This window comes from Psittacula echo (genome assembly GCF_963264785.1).
Source record: "Psittacula echo genome assembly, chromosome: 5".
Lineage (NCBI taxonomy): Eukaryota > Metazoa > Chordata > Aves > Psittaciformes > Psittacidae > Psittacula > Psittacula echo.
In genome coordinates, this window is record NC_137739.1 from 86,331,588 (window position 1) to 86,346,855 (window position 15,268).

At 48.2% G+C, this 15,268-nt stretch overlaps 1 protein-coding gene and 1 long non-coding RNA gene across 2 annotated transcripts in view; both read right to left on the minus strand.

Moving 5' to 3' along the window:
* The window catches only part of HSD17B12 (hydroxysteroid 17-beta dehydrogenase 12), a gene marked incomplete at its 5' end in the record, with an annotated part of 94,924 nt that extends 94,854 nt beyond the window's left edge, over nucleotides 1-70 (minus strand). Inside the window, 1 exon segment of the mRNA XM_080620014.1 lies at nucleotides 1-70. Coding sequence (XP_080476140.1) covers nucleotides 1-70 — 70 coding nt within the window.
* A 1,562-nt stretch (nucleotides 71-1,632) lies between these two features.
* Nucleotides 1,633-12,848, minus strand: LOC308221085. Its single transcript, XR_013956874.1, has 3 exons — nucleotides 12,691-12,848; nucleotides 3,460-3,613; nucleotides 1,633-2,374 (listed from the first exon to the last, which is right to left on the minus strand). It is a non-coding gene; the product is annotated as an uncharacterized lncRNA (long non-coding RNA).
* Nucleotides 12,849-15,268: the final 2,420 nt, after the last annotated feature.

Below are 15,268 nucleotides of genomic sequence, written 5' to 3' on the forward strand. Positions count from 1 at the left end.
AGCGGCCGCACGCCCCCGTACTATTTGCGGCCGGCGCACCACGTGGTCGGCACCGCTCTCTTGCAGCCATTGGGCGGTGAGGATGGCCGTCACACGGTTGCCGTGCTCTGATTGGCCTTGCCGCCACGGAGGCGCGCAGGATTGGTGGAAGACGGGGGCCCTCTTCCCGCCCTCGTGACGTCATATGAGCCCATTCATAAAATGCCGAGGCTCCGCCTCGCAGCTGAATACGTCCATGGGCTCCCCCCCCCGCCCGCAGTGCGGGGAGCGGGGGCTGGAGCAGGGGTGGAACTGGGAATAGGGACGGGAACACGGGTTGGGAATAGGGGCAGGGCTGAGGCACGGGTATAGGATGGTGAAGCCCAGACACAGCTCCCGGTGGAGACTGGAAGGATGGGAATGCCTGAGGAATATGGAAGAGTAAGGGCAGCCTGGAGCAAGGAGCGGGTCAACCAAAGCCCAGCAGTTGTGGGGCTGGAGGAGATGGGTGGTTCTAAAAGGGGACTTTTGCAGCCAGTGTCGACATCTTCCTCCAGAGCCAGCTCTTATAGCGTTTATTTGACCAGGATCTTGTTACAAGCAGCAGGGAACCTCCTCTGGATGGGGTTTTGTGGAGACTCATCCCCATCTGCATGGTCAATGGCAGGCAGCATGGGGGGTGGTTCCATGCGTTGCCTTTCCTTTCTCTGCCTGGGAAATGTCAGACTGGTTTGGGCTGAAGGGACCTTAAAGATCCTCCAGCTCCAACCCCTGCCACGGGCAGGGACACCTTCCACTAGAGCAGCTTGCTCCAAGCCCCTGTGTCCAACCTGGCCTTGAACACTGCCAGGGATGGGGCAGCCACAGCTTCTCTGGGCACCCTGTGCCAGCGCCTCAGCACCCTCACAGGGAAGAGCTTCTGCCTAAGAGCTCATCTCAGTCTCCCCTCTGGCAGGTTAAAGCCATTCCCCTTGGCCTGTCCCTACAGGCCCTTGTCCAAAGCCCCTCTCCAAGGTTTCCTGCAGCCCCTTTAGGCACTGGAGCTGCTCTAAGGTCTCCCCTTCAGGAGCCTTCTCTTCTCCAGGCTGAACCAGCCCAGCTCTCTCAGCCTGGCTCCAGAGCAGAGCTGCTCCAGCCCTCGCAGCATCTCCGTGGCCTCCCCTGGACCCGCTCCAACAGCTCCACGTCCCTCTTGTGCTGTTGCCCCAGAGCTGGATCAGGACTGCAGGGGGGGTTCTCCACAAGAGTGGAGCTGATCCCACCCCTTCAGAACGCTGTAAACTGAATGGATTTACAGCTATCTACAATTTACCTCTCCTTGTCCCATTCCATGTCCCTTTCACCTGCTTCACAGGGCATGAGCTCCTGAAAGGAGGATTAAATCTCTCAAAGGGATTACTTTGTTCTTTGGGAAGAGCCTGTATTAGGTGCTACTGCACACACAACAGGTAAGAAGCACCCTGAGCACCCCGAGGTCCCAATCAGACCATGGTGCCATGTGGCTGGTGCAAACTCAAAGCTCTTATTTAGAACCTAGGCACATCAACTACCTGATACAATGAGCTGTGTGTCCTGAGAGTATAAATGAAGGATCATTAAGTGCAAAGGGGAACAAGACCAAAGAAATTCAATGAAAACATGCTTTGAGAGGTTTATCTGGTTTATTAATGCAATAAAAATAGATGTTTGTTGCATTTCCTGTAATGAAATACATATATACATACAACAGCCTTTCACTCAGACACATAATTAAGAGAAATCAAAGGTTTCTCTTCATAATCCACTTGTGGAAAACAATGAAATTCACAGTGGGATTCAAACCTCATTGGATTCAATAATACACTGCCTGCAGTGATGCAGATTAAAGGCATGAAACTATCACTCTGCAATGAGAAATGTCAGGTCACTTACTGCCTGATCTATAGGTTTATGGTTGATTCTGAGACTCTTGCTGTATGACTCTTGATCATACAGCAGTTGTATCAGATCTAATGGGAGGGAGCATGGCACTGGATTTCGCTCTATTCCACAACAGGAGGCATCTATCCTCACAGTGATCTAGCTCACCTTTCTTTAAGTTTCCTTAATTCCTTAAGATTGAAGTAGGAAACCTGCTTTAATCTGCATTTTTGCATGAACATTGTGTGTTGGAAAGAAACAGTGCTGTTACAGTCAGAGGAAAGAACACAGTTCAAGCATCACTCCTTTGGATCACAGAGGAGTTGTAACTTGGTAGAAAGAGCAGAGGCTTGCTGTGGCCACATCACACTACTTGGTTCCATTGGCTGTCAAAGCAGTTCTCAGAGTGTTTGCAGGGTAAGGACACATCATGGATTCTCACTCTTGTGTCTTCCAGGGGATCAGGCAATAAAGAGACAGGATATAGCAAAAGCATCTGAAAAGAGAAAAGGAACCAGTTTGGCTTTAGTAAGAGATCTGCTACTGTCAGAGACAAAACAGGAGCTGATGTGACAGTGGAAGGTAATAGTAGGATGGTGAGACGCTGGCACAGGGTGCCCAGAGAAGCTGTGGCTGCCCCATCCCTGGCAGTGTTCAAGGCCAGGTTGGACACAGGGGCTTGGAGCAACCTGCTCTAGTGGAAGGGGTCCCTGCCCGTGGCAGAGATTGGAACTGGATGAGCTTCAAGGTCCCTTCCAACCCAAACCAGTCTGATTCTATGATCACCAGGTCACCAACGTCAAGAACAGAAGCTGACTGGGCAGCTGGACTGTACACAGGGGCTGGAGGAAAGGAGATGGGTGTTGGCAACCTGCTGAAGGGAGCACGCAACTTCCTACTGGATGTCCATGTAAGCCACATTGCAGCTCCCACAGGGATGTTGTCTATTATATAGATATCATACATGATTTTGATGGTCAGCACCAGGGAGGGAGGTATGTAAGGGCTATGAAAGATTCATTGGCCTTTGTCAGAGCCCACCTATCTTTTATCACATCTACTGCCCACCCTACTGCAGCTGTGTTGCTCCCAAGACCTGGTGCCTGAACAACCTTCTCATTGCAGTCAGGACACAACCTGCTCTGCTGTTCTCTCGGGGAACCAATAAATCCCTTGACAGAGCAGCACAGGAGCAGCAAGGCAGCCCTCAAGGGGGTTTTTGTGTTAAAAAATAACGCTGGTTATTCACCAGCATTGCTATTTTTTATGCTGCTCTGTTCAGAGGGAAAGGCAGTCCTCTGAGAGGCTTAGTCTACATTTAGAAGATGAGTCACAGGCAGGGAAAGGGACTCACTGGAAGGGAAAGAATTATCCAAAGGTCAAGCGAGGGGTTTTGGATCTCCTGCTTACGGTCAGCACACATTCCTGGGCAACAGCATATCCCCCTTTTCAAGGTGAATCCTGGTTTTCCCAAGAGCTTTGCAGCTCTGCTCCCATTTCCTGCTGCAAAGCCCAAAGGAGCAGACGGGCGTTTTGAAGGCACTCAAGCAGCAACAAGCACACACATGTAGATGAGGATACCTTCCCCAGAGATCCGTGTTTCCACAGCATCTTTTATCAGTTCAGGCATGTAGTCACTTCCAGCTGACTGCAGATGCAATCTGGTTCAGGGAGGTGGTGCAAGCCTCAGTCAGCCCACCAGGTACATTGCTCTATTGCATGGAAGGAGGTCAAACTGGATGGCAGATCACAAGAGAGACAAAGGAGAAAGGGTTTTAAGGTCCTTTCCAACCCTAACCATTCCATGACTCTATGATATAGGAAAGCTAAAGCAGTAAAGACATGCGTGAGGAAAAAAGCAGCAGCAAACAAACATGGACAATAAATAAGGATGTAGAACTATAGAGTGGAAGACATTAAAAGGAGACAAAAAGAAAAGAAAAGTATAGCAGAGAGAAGTAAAATACAACAAATAGGAGATAAAAGAGCCTCTAATAAGGAGACATCCAATTTTATTCAGTTTTTTCTGCGACTTTGCCAGCACAAACACCTCAGAAGTAACTGCACATCCCAAGTCTCAAACATACATCCTCCTGCCCTGCTCTCCCACTACCTGAGGAAGAAACCTCTTATCACAAACCATAGGTGGATGGCCAAGGTCCCTCAGCACTGGGATCCACTCCTCATCCCAGCCTGGCTGTCCCAGTCTACTCTGCAGCAGCCCTGGGAGCAGGACAGGGATGTGTCACTTTGCTCCTGCCACCGGGAAGAGGTGTAGTCATTTGTTTCATTAAATGGCATTCTTGTACCCAGCGCTAATTTTATCCCTTTACAAAGATGTTTTTCATTCTAGCAAGACAAGCGCAGCTCCTGTACAGTCATTCTGCTCTCATGCCTCTCTTCCCATTACTCACACTTACTGCAGGGAGGCCGGCTTCAGTAACGGGCCTGGCTGTTGCGGTGCTGAACACTGCAGTGTGTCTCTGCCTAAATCCATAGTCCCGAACACCCTGAATCAGTGCACACTGAAAATACCTCAGAATGGGCCATTCACTGTCCATCCTGTCAAGAGAAGAACTCTACAGGAACCAGTTGGACATGCCAATGAATCACAGAATCCCAGACTGGTTTATGTTGGAAGGGACCTTAAAGCTCATCCAGTTCCAACCCCCTGCCACGGGCAGGGACACCTTCCACTGGAGCAGGTTGCTCCAAGCCCCTGTGCCCAACCTGGCCTTGAACACTGCCAGGGATGGGGCAGCCACAGCTTCTCTGGGCACCCTGTGCCAGCGCCTCAGCACCCTCACAGGGAAGAGCTTCTGCCTTAGATCTAACCTGAACTTCCGCTGTTTCAGTTTGAACCCATCACCCCTTGTCCTGTCACTACAGTCCCTGATGAAGAGTCCCTCTCCAGCATCCTTGTAGCCCCCTTCAGACACTGGAAACTGCTCTGAGGTCTCCACGCAGCCTTCTCTCCTCCAGGTTCAACAGCCCCAGTGTTCTCAGCCTGGCTCCATACAGGAGGTGCTCCAGCCCCTAAGCATCCTCATGGCTGTCTCTGGACTTGCTTCAAAAGCTCAATGTCCTTCTTAACTTGAGGACACCAGAACTGTGCACCTCTCAAGACACCTCAAACAGCAGTGGATCCTAACACTGGGGTCAGACACGATACCTTGTGTAGTATTGCCAAGCCCGAGCCTTTTCTTAGGCACCTACCCCATCCCCTGGCAGGGGTCATGGTACCCCTGCTATCTGGCATGGCACCCACAAGCTAGCTAGCACCCACGCAGGAACTCAGCTTTCCCTCCCCTGCCTGAAAGGGCTTGCACCAGCCAAGTGTCTCAACAGCACAGCACAGATGTGTGCTGAGTGAGGTGCTCTTGGAGGACGCTGTTGCACAGCACATGGAATAACTGGTTTTCCATCAGCTGCAATGATGCAAGGGAAAGCCAGCAGGACTGGTGGGGCTGCGGCAGATGTTCTCAGCTCCATCCATTGCGTAAATCTTGAGCAAGCATTAAAGCACTGTATTTGGGCTACTCTGGAAGCAGGTATTTCACAGAATCAAAGAATGGCTTGGAAGGGACCTTAAAGATCATCCAATTCCCGCCACGGGCAGGGACACCTTGCACTAGAGCAGCTTGCTCCAAGCCCCTGTGTCCCACCTGGCCTTGAACACTGCCAGGGATGGGGCAGCCACAGCTTCTCTGGGCACCCTGTGCCAGCGCCTCAGCACCCTCACAGGGAAGAGCTTCTGCCTAAGAGCTCATCTCAGTCTCCCCTCTGGCAGGTTAAAGCCATTCCCCTTGGCCTGTCCCTACAGGCCCTCATCCAAAGCCCCTCTCCAAGGTTTCCTGCAGCCCCTTTAGGCACTGGAGCTGCTCTAAGGTCTCCCCTTCAGGAGCCTTCTCTTCTCCAGGCTGCCCCAGCCCAGCTCTCTCAGCCTGGCTCCAGAGCAGAGCTGCCCCAGCCCTCGAAAGCATCTCCATAGCCTCCTCCTGACTCACTCCAACAGCTCCACGTCCCTCTTGTGCCGTTGCCCCAGAGCTGGATCAGGACTGCAGGGGGGGTCTCCAGATGCAGCAGATGGGGGCAATCCCATCCCTGACCTCCTGCTCACATCCTTTTGATGCAGCCCAGCACATGGTTGGTTTCTGGGCTGCGAGCACACACTGCCAGGTCACGTTCACCTTCATTTCTGTATCCCTTCTCACTCCTGGCATGCTCCCCAGCAAGCAGGGGTTTGGGGATGTATGTTTTAGACTCAGGCCTTCACAGCAGCAGTGTGCTGGCTCTCACTCTCAGCCCCTACAGTGCTCCTGTGGGCCTAGCACAAGGTGCCTCAGCACTCAGCTCACCAGGCACTGAACAACCACAGAAAGCCAATCATCTCTGCTCTGCAGAGCTTACAGGTACAAATGAGCCAGGCAACAGCAGGCTGAGAGGCACGGAACTGGTACCAGTAAGCGTCATAGCAAATAAGCAACATAAGCATCTGCATGGCTCTCATCCTGCACACTCTTGGCTATAGTTTCTATGAGAAGAGCAAGAACCTGCAAACTCAAGTCTGGTTGGAAACACGTCTTAGCTTTAAAACTGAGTCACGCAGGCATTTTAGGTTACCACACTGTGTAACAGCTACACGCTCCTTGCTTCCTAAATAAACTCTGGGTGTCAGCAACATATCCTTCTGCTTTAGGGATTAAAGTCCCAAATTTCTCAACAAGTCACTCCAGGCAAATGTGGCAATGGAAGCTAAACAGAACCTAAAGCAAGACAGTAGTTGGCCTGTTAACTAGGTGAGTTTACAGACTGTACATTCAACATGTTGTGCAGATGCACACTGCTCTTTATGAGAAGGTCCATTCAAAGGGGGCCTACAAGGATGGAGAGGGACTCTTCATCAGGGATTGTAGTGACAGGACACAGAGTAACGGGTTTAAACTCAAACAGGGGAAGTTCAGGTTGGATATAAGGAAGGAGTTCTTTACTGTGAGGGTGCTGAGGCACTGGCACAAGTTGCCCAAAGAAGCTGTGAATGCTCCATCCCTGGCAGTGTTCAAGATCAGGTTGGACAGAGCCCTGGGGGACATGGCTTAGTCTGACGTGTTCCTGCCCATGGCAGGGGGTTGGAACTCGGTGATCTTTAAGATCCTTTCCAACCCAAATCATTCTGTGATTCCCCTTAAGAACAACACACTACAAACTTCTAGTACTTTATATAGGGATTTCTCACTTTTACCTGCTATGGAATAACAGACGAGTCTCCTGTAAAATCTCCAAGTTCCTCTTCCTGTTGCCATTCCCCACTTAGAGTTTCCAGAAGTGATTTCAATGGGTAGCTCCAAATCCTCTCATCCATATAAAATCAGGGTTCTTTTCCATCACCAGCAACAGTGGAAGACAGGTACTTCTCCAAAACAATTCTAATAGTTGTGCATACAAGTCCAAGTGCAGCATGTGTTTAGTGGAGAGACGTAACATGGGCCATGGCAACACAAGATTAACCTTCTTCAGTCCTACAGCCCACTGCAATATATTGATTTTGAGCTGAAAGTATCATCTGTAGAAACAAAATACTGCGTTCTCATTGTTTAACCCTGGATGTCTCTGCTACCTCGTTTCGCAACTGTAGATAAGTGATCCAGATGCTTGTCCACATAAAATGAACAAAGTTCAGGAATGACAGCCCCTCCCATCAGTGCCAACACTCAGTGTCACCTTACAGGATGCATTCACTTCCAGTTCCAGATGATGGACTGCATTTGATAATAAACCTTTGTCTCCTCATCTATAACCTATTGTTCATCCACTGCACTACATTATATACACTCAACCCTCTTTCCCTGCATCCTTTTGTGGAGTATACTGAATGCGAGATTGTGTCTACAGCCCACCCTCCACCCCCCTCCAAGGCATCCATTGTGCCCAAGAGACTCTGCCTGGCACAAGCCAGGTCCTAGCAGCCATGGGACAGGAATCACGCAATGCTTTCTATCTTCCACATAACTACTTCACCTTCTCCATATCTCAGTGGGCTAGGATTCCATCATATCCTATTAAGAGAAATCTGTCTTCCTCAAGTGTCTCCTGAAGGATCTATCTGCCAAACAGCTCTGGTGTCCCTGCCATCACCTGGTACTTCTAGAAGACTTTGCCCTGGCCACTTCCAGTATTTCACAAACATGAACTATGCTTTGAAGAGTGCCCATTAAGTACAATGTTGTTTGCCCATGAGGAAATGTGAGAGCAGAGGGTTCTACTAGAACCCTACCAGAGGCAGAAGTTGAGAGCAAAAAAAATCTGCGTCCTATCTGTAACACCCAATTCTGCTCCTGTATTTCTTTTTTTTCCCTTCAAATTCTCTGTAATTCCTCCATTCTGCCATTCAAGTTCTAACCATCCAAGCTGGCACTTTAAAAACACCCTCGGAGATTCAGTCATTTGTATGTTGCTCCCCATCACAACAGGGATTTGGATCCCAAGTACCCACCATTGCAGATGGCTGCCCTAACCATCAGCTTCAGCAAGGTAGCACTGCATTTTCCCCTGCCCAAAGGGTAGTAGTTCTTCCAACATGCACACTCATCCCTAAATACCTCAGGGGAACGAGGCAGAGGTCGTAGGAGATTATCTGCTGAGGTAGGCATGGGATTGGAGCTTCAGGTTCCCGTGTCTCACACAGGACTGTGTCTCATCACTGGTCAATGGGACCTTGGCAGGCAGAGAAATCCAAAGGCAGGAACTGAGGCCCTCTCACAGTCAGATGGCACCTGAGCAGGTGGCTTGGTGGGGGTCTAAGCTTTATCTTTTGATGCCAAGAGGGCATCAAGATGTTCTGGATGGTAACAGAAGTATTAAAGGACAGTATTAAGTTGGGGAATTTATGCTAGTAGAATACTGCCTTACTCAAATGTGGACTCTCTTCCTACAGAAAGACTTGAGAGAGAAATTACCACTGCTACTCTGAAACAAGTACAAATGAGAGTTCTATCCTACCCATTAATGATCCTGCTTTGATAAAAGTTTGAGAGAAGTGGGGCTGCCCCATCCCTGGCAGTGTTCAAGGCCAGGTTGGATGGGGCTTGGAGCAACCTGCTCTAGTGGAAGGTGTCCCTGCCCGCAGCAGGGGGTTAGAACTGGATGAGTCCCTTCCAGCACAAACCATTCTATGACTCTATGAAGGCATTGCAGAAAACAAAGTAGATCCAAAGATGGCATTTCCTTTCATCCCACGATTTTCACAAGTTGGAAAGAGACCAGGGGAATGCCAAAATTCCTATTTCTTCTCTTGCTATTTCTATTCCTATAGATGCTGCTACAACAGCTACATAGAACAGCTTTTGGACCAACTGTACAACCATTTTAGAGGTACTGAGCTTCCTTTTTTTCCCCTATGGGAGGAGCTTATTGAGGCGCCTACTGTTACCTCTCTTTTGATTGTTTTTTCTTTCTGGGAATAAGAGGAAGTGAGACGAAAGACACCATCAAAAACTCCCCACCAGAAGGCCATCCACTCAGGGATGTAAATCACTATCCCTCTGGAGACTCTCTTCAGATCATTTCTCTTTCTTTTATCCGTGAAAATGAATTGGCAGCGATGACCTGGCTCCAAAGCATTCCTACAAATACTCATTATTATTATTATCGAATAACAATAATAAACAAACCAACCCCAAAACCACTGCTGCAGGCTGTAGTGAACCATCCCTTTCCCAACCTCTGCTACCAAACCAAGCCCTGGCATACTTCTGATTTTGTTCAGTGTTTGACACTAGTGTAAATGTCTCTTTTTGCAGCAGGAAGCCTCGTATGATGACACAGGCAAATCAGCTCAGAATATTCTCCTTTGCTGTGGTCCTAACATGGTGTTCCCACTGTTTCAGTGGGAAAGTCCACGACTTGCTTCTAATTCAAGAAAGTCAAGAAAAGAACAAGAGGAAGCTACGAATAGGGATAATTTCTATTAAAGAATCAGACTTATGAACCTAAATGGTGTGGATTGGAAGGGACCTTAAAGCTCATTCAGTTCCAACCCCCTGCCGCAGGCGGGGACACCTCCCACTAGAGCAGCTTGCTCCAAGCCCCTGTGTCCAACCTGGCCTTGAGCACTGCCAGGGATGGGGCAGCCACAGCTTCTCTGGGCACCCTGTGCCAGCGCCTCAGCACCCTCATAAGAGAAATGTATTTTTCAGGAATCCAACAACCAAATGTGCTTCATTCCACACTCACAGAATCACTTTCCAGTCACATTTCTGCCCTGTAAGCGCTGAGATTCTGTCTGTAGCTCACCTCCCAATGTCTAGCGTAGAAAAATCTGTGCGAGAAATCATTTGGAAATAAAATTTATATTCTTTTTGTCTTCCAAATCTTTCATACTGCCTCCAACCAAATGAGCCTTCCATTTCCACATGACTTGTTCACCTCTAGGGGGATGAAGGGAGTTTAATCCTTATAATCCATGCATCCCTCTGCTTCAGCAACTAGTGAAAGTGACACTGAAAGCACTTAACACATACACTGATGATTGCACTGATTTCATTACTTAACTTCCTACTGGCCACTGAGTGGGAAGTCACCTCCTTAAAACCAAATTCTTTCTCTTTGAATAACCTGCTACAGTTGAAGACTGAAAAATAAGATTTAAATGGTTGGCTGAGCAATGATTGCTTAACTCCCTGCTTTGTGATCTCCCAAAGAGCAAAGCCATCAAGTAAAAATCTACAATCTCCTCCTAGAGTATGGCAGCCTTGCTGAAAAGCAATGTTCTGTCACTTTAAGGTTCTGTTAATTCTTCAGTGATGTACCAAGAGCTGTATGTAAAACCTATACAATCTAAAGGGCAGGAAAAAAAGAGACACGGTCTCAGGTAACATCCCAAGGGAGCTGATTATACATACATTTGAGAATGCAATGTTATCTCACCCTAAATGACATTAAGGTTTTAATTTAAATACTTCCCTAAAAATTGTTCCACGAGGATTTCTATAAATAGCATATCCATAGGGAGGAAGCCAGAGCACACCTTCAGCCACTGTGTTCAAACCAGACAGTCTGTCTGCTCCCAAAGACAGTGAGGTAAAGAACATCTCTTCTGCCAGCACAGGTCAGAATGTGCAGGTGACAAGCAGTTGATAGCAAATATAACCAAACTACTCTGCACCTAGTAAGGGGCCTGAAGGACTTGATTACAGGAAAAGAAGATGACAAGAAAACACATCATTTTCAAGCTGAGCCCGCTGTAAATGTACATATCTATCTCAGAATACATTTTACTGATATATAGGAATGCAGAATATACAGGGGATATACACCCTTATAATATATAAAGGAGGAGATCCTCTCGGAAGTGAACTGTAACACGTGCAATTTAAAACAAACCTATTACGGCAACTTATTCTTTTTTGTTTGATCTCAAACGTGGTTTTTTTCTTTGCCCATCTTCATTTATTAGTTAACAAATAACGATCTCTCCTGCATGTCAAAAGGAAAGTTAGTGGCTGATCAGCCTGGAGAAGAGAAGGCTGCCTGGAGACCTCAGAGCAGCTTCCAGTATTTGAAGGGGGCCTACAAGGATGCTGGGGATGGACTCTTCATTAGGGACTGCAGTGACAGGACAAGGGGTAAGGGGCTCAAACTGAAACAGGGGAAGTTTAGATTGGATCTAAGGAAGAAATTCTTTACTGTGAGGGTGGTGAGGCACTGGAATGGGTTGCCCAGGGAGGTTGTGAATGCTCCATCCCTGCAGTGTTCAAGGCCAGGTTGGACAGAGCCTTGGGTGCCATGGTTTAGTGTGAGGTGTCCCTGCCCATGGCAGGGGATTGGAACTGGATGATCTTAAGGTCCTTTCCAACCCAAACCATTCTATGATTCCATGATTACTCTTAGCAAGAGAAAGAAACAAGAACCTTTCCCATTCCATTCCCAGAATAGGTTTAAGCACGCCCAGTTCAGTTAACTGCTGATGCATGGCACCACTTCCAAGATTTGCCTTCAGAAAGTAAGGAGGGGAAAACAAAACCCAAACAAAGTGTACCGAGCTCACTTCAGACCGATTTATTGCACATAATATTACTTGTCATTCCTTCCATACATAAGGCACCTCTAAGTTAATTAACACATTCCTTTAGAACAAAAGAATGCTTAATAAGAAGCTGCCTTTGCCCTCTGGGCCCTCTATTAGCATAAATTAAGTTAACGTGTAATATTTGCCTTCCTTTTTCTTCCTTCCCTGCTCTGTCCTCAGAGAAAACACCTTGCTACGAGACAGTCTGCAACGTCCTGTTTGCTTCCTGGGTTTATCTCTCCGTAACTAAAGCACTTCAGCACTTTTGTGCATCTTAATTCTTCCCTTTCACATCAAGAGAAAACAAAACCACTTTAAAAAACCCAACCGAACTTGTTGATAAACCCGAGACTCCCTCCTGCCACCTGCAAGCGCTTGCAGCGGGACAACCAGAGCCCTGAGGGAGCGGAAGACACGGAAAGGAGCTTTAAATCTTGCTTAGAAAGGGCAAACTCCCGCTTGGGACGCAGAGGCTCTGCTGGGCCGGTGCCCCGCGGCCCGGTGCCTCGGTGGAGGCCAGGCCCGGCCAGAACAGGCCAAGGCCAAGCGTCCCGCGGCCCGATCCGCCACCCGCCCCGCGCCTGCCCGGCCCTGCCGCCGAGAGCTCCCTCACGGGCAGAAAGCGGCAGAGGGAGGCCGCGGACCCCGCTCGCTGCCCGGCGGATCGGCACCTCACCGGCCCCGGGGTAGGCCGCACATCCGCGGCCCGGCCAGCTCCGGGACAAAGGGGTAAGCCCGCCACTGACCTGCCAGCGCCTGAGGCGGGCACCCGGGCGGGCGCCCCGGGGCTGATCCATACCGAGCGGGAGCTAAAGCCAGCGCTGCCCGGGAACGGCAGCGGGAGGGCGGGCAGGCGGTGGGGAAGCGTCCCGCCATGGCGGCCGCGTTCACGACACTCCCGGCATGCAGCGGCGCCTACAACTCCCATCCTGCCCGGCCGCGCCGCCGTTAACCCTGTGCCGCGCCGAGGCGCCTCCGCACCCGCAGACGGACCCCCCCCGCCTCCGGCCCCTCATCAGCCTCGGGGCTTCTCCCCGGCAGCCCGCTCGGGACCGCGGACCCGCTGCTCCGCAGCCCATGGAGGATGAGCCCCCCCCCCGCCCCGGCCCGCCCCAACCCAAACCAACACGGCCCGGCTGCGGTGCTTGCTCCGAGCGGCCCAGCCCCGAGCCCCGGCCCGCTGCGGTTGTGTCGGTTTCTGTACTCCTGCAGCGTGGTTTCTAGTCCCAGCTGCGGCTGTTTGTTACTGGCAGCGGTGGTATTAATTGTGTGCGCCCTGCCAGTTAATAAAAAGCAGGTGAAATATTTCCTGCCAACTGTTTGTGGTTTTTTAATTCAATTTGTACTCTTTTTTTTTTTTCTTGTTTGTTTCAAAATAATAATAAGGAAATTAACTCAAAACCAGCTTTACTTTGGGACAAAGTTAGCAGGAAATGCTGGGTTATCCTGCAGGGAAAGTAAAGTGAAAACTCGGCTCTCATATTCTGTCCTCCTGCCCATACAGCCTTCCCGCAGGGGCTCAGCGTACGTCTGACTGAGCACACAGCACTCCTGCAGCCCCTGTCTTTAATGTAAGTAGCAAAGGATGTGCATACAACTAACACAACGAACTGAAAACCCACCCAGAGCGTCAGGATCCATTTGTAAATACGTGAGGGATGGGGGCACATGGCACAAGTTAATACAGAAGCAGCACCTCAGAGTAAAACCCACTGGGTCTCCCCTGACCCCCCTCCGCAGCACAGCATCTGCACCCCAAAACACCCCCTGCACACACACAGAGCTCACCCCCTCTACATCTATTTCATTTGCAATATATATCCTTTTAATGAAAGCCTCGTGCAGCAAATACAAGTCAAATGGCTCTAATTTGTAGTGCTACAAACTGTAACATGCTCAGACGTGTAACTGCCTGACAGACTACACAGAAATCTGGCTTCTGCTCCAACCTCTTGTAACAAATGCAAATATCCGGAAACATTCTGCTATTCCTCCAAAATTAAAATACGAGGAAAACAAACCTAATGCCAGGGTTTTTTCCGTACAAATAACTGATCTTTAAAAAACAAATAAATCACTGCAAATTCATTCTTTATTTCAGACCATAAACAACACAGGGGAAAGAAACATAGAATACGTTTTCCTGTTTTAAAAAGCCAAAGTATCAATAAGGAAAGCACATCTACGGCTCTTATTTTTTTTAAGCTTATTTTTTAATACCTGGTCCCTTAAATCAGCCTAAAAACCAAGAGCTTTAGCTAGAGAAAACACAATTGGAAAGGCTTTTTCTGTGCTATTGTTTTTCAGACACTTACAAGAGGTTTTTCCAGACAATTCACAGCCACGCTATTCCAAACGGCACAAATACAATTATTTAGAATTTATTCCTCGCTGTAGCAATTTTTCCTTTGGTTTATTTCCCCAAATTCCCTGGGAAAACACCATCAATTCCCATCTAGCTTAGCGCACCTACACTGTTGCTTCTTTCTCTACATTTTGCCTTTCCAAATCGACCACAAACATTTTAGAAGTATTTTACATATATCTCATAAAGTCATAAAAAGGACGAGAGCGCAAGAGAAATGCTCGAAACCAAAGGGAAGGTGTAAATGACCTGCTCCCATGTCCCAGACGTACCTACAAAATCCCTGCTCACTGGTACAGGATTATACATTCCAGTCTGAGTTCGGCCTTTTTATATTTGGTACTATTTTAACACCCCAAATTTATAGATTTTTAAAATTGGCATGTTAAAAGGGCTTTATTTCAGGATTTCAATGAAAATAGTGTTATGTTTTGTCATATTACCATAATCCTTCTTTTTAAATCACTTAGAATTTCAGCCTAACCTAATTAAGTAATTTTAAGTAAGTCTTAACCCAAATACATAAGATCTAATAAAAATGTATTTTGCAAACAGGGGAAATGGGCTTCTAAAATGGATTCCTCAGGTAGGAACAAAAATGCTGAAACCTTTCTCCCCACCAACTTTGGAGATCTGAACTCCTTCACAGCACTTACATTTGAAACCCAAAAATGCTGACAAGAGAACAATTTTCCCCAAATATCCCGCCTGATGTTTTGTGCTAATTGTACCTTGTTTATTCTTTTCAGATTTAAAAGGAATCTTTCCCTTTTCCTTGCCAAAAAGGAGGGAGAATAGGGGAAGAAAAATACTGCAAAATCCTAACTACCTGCCTTCACGTGTTGTTAGTTTCAAAGCCCTTCTAACAGCAGTTTATACTGCTTTTAGATATTGTATATTATTTTGCCAGTGAAAATATTCTTATTTAGGTTTTTGCCTTTTTCAAAGGCCACAGAACA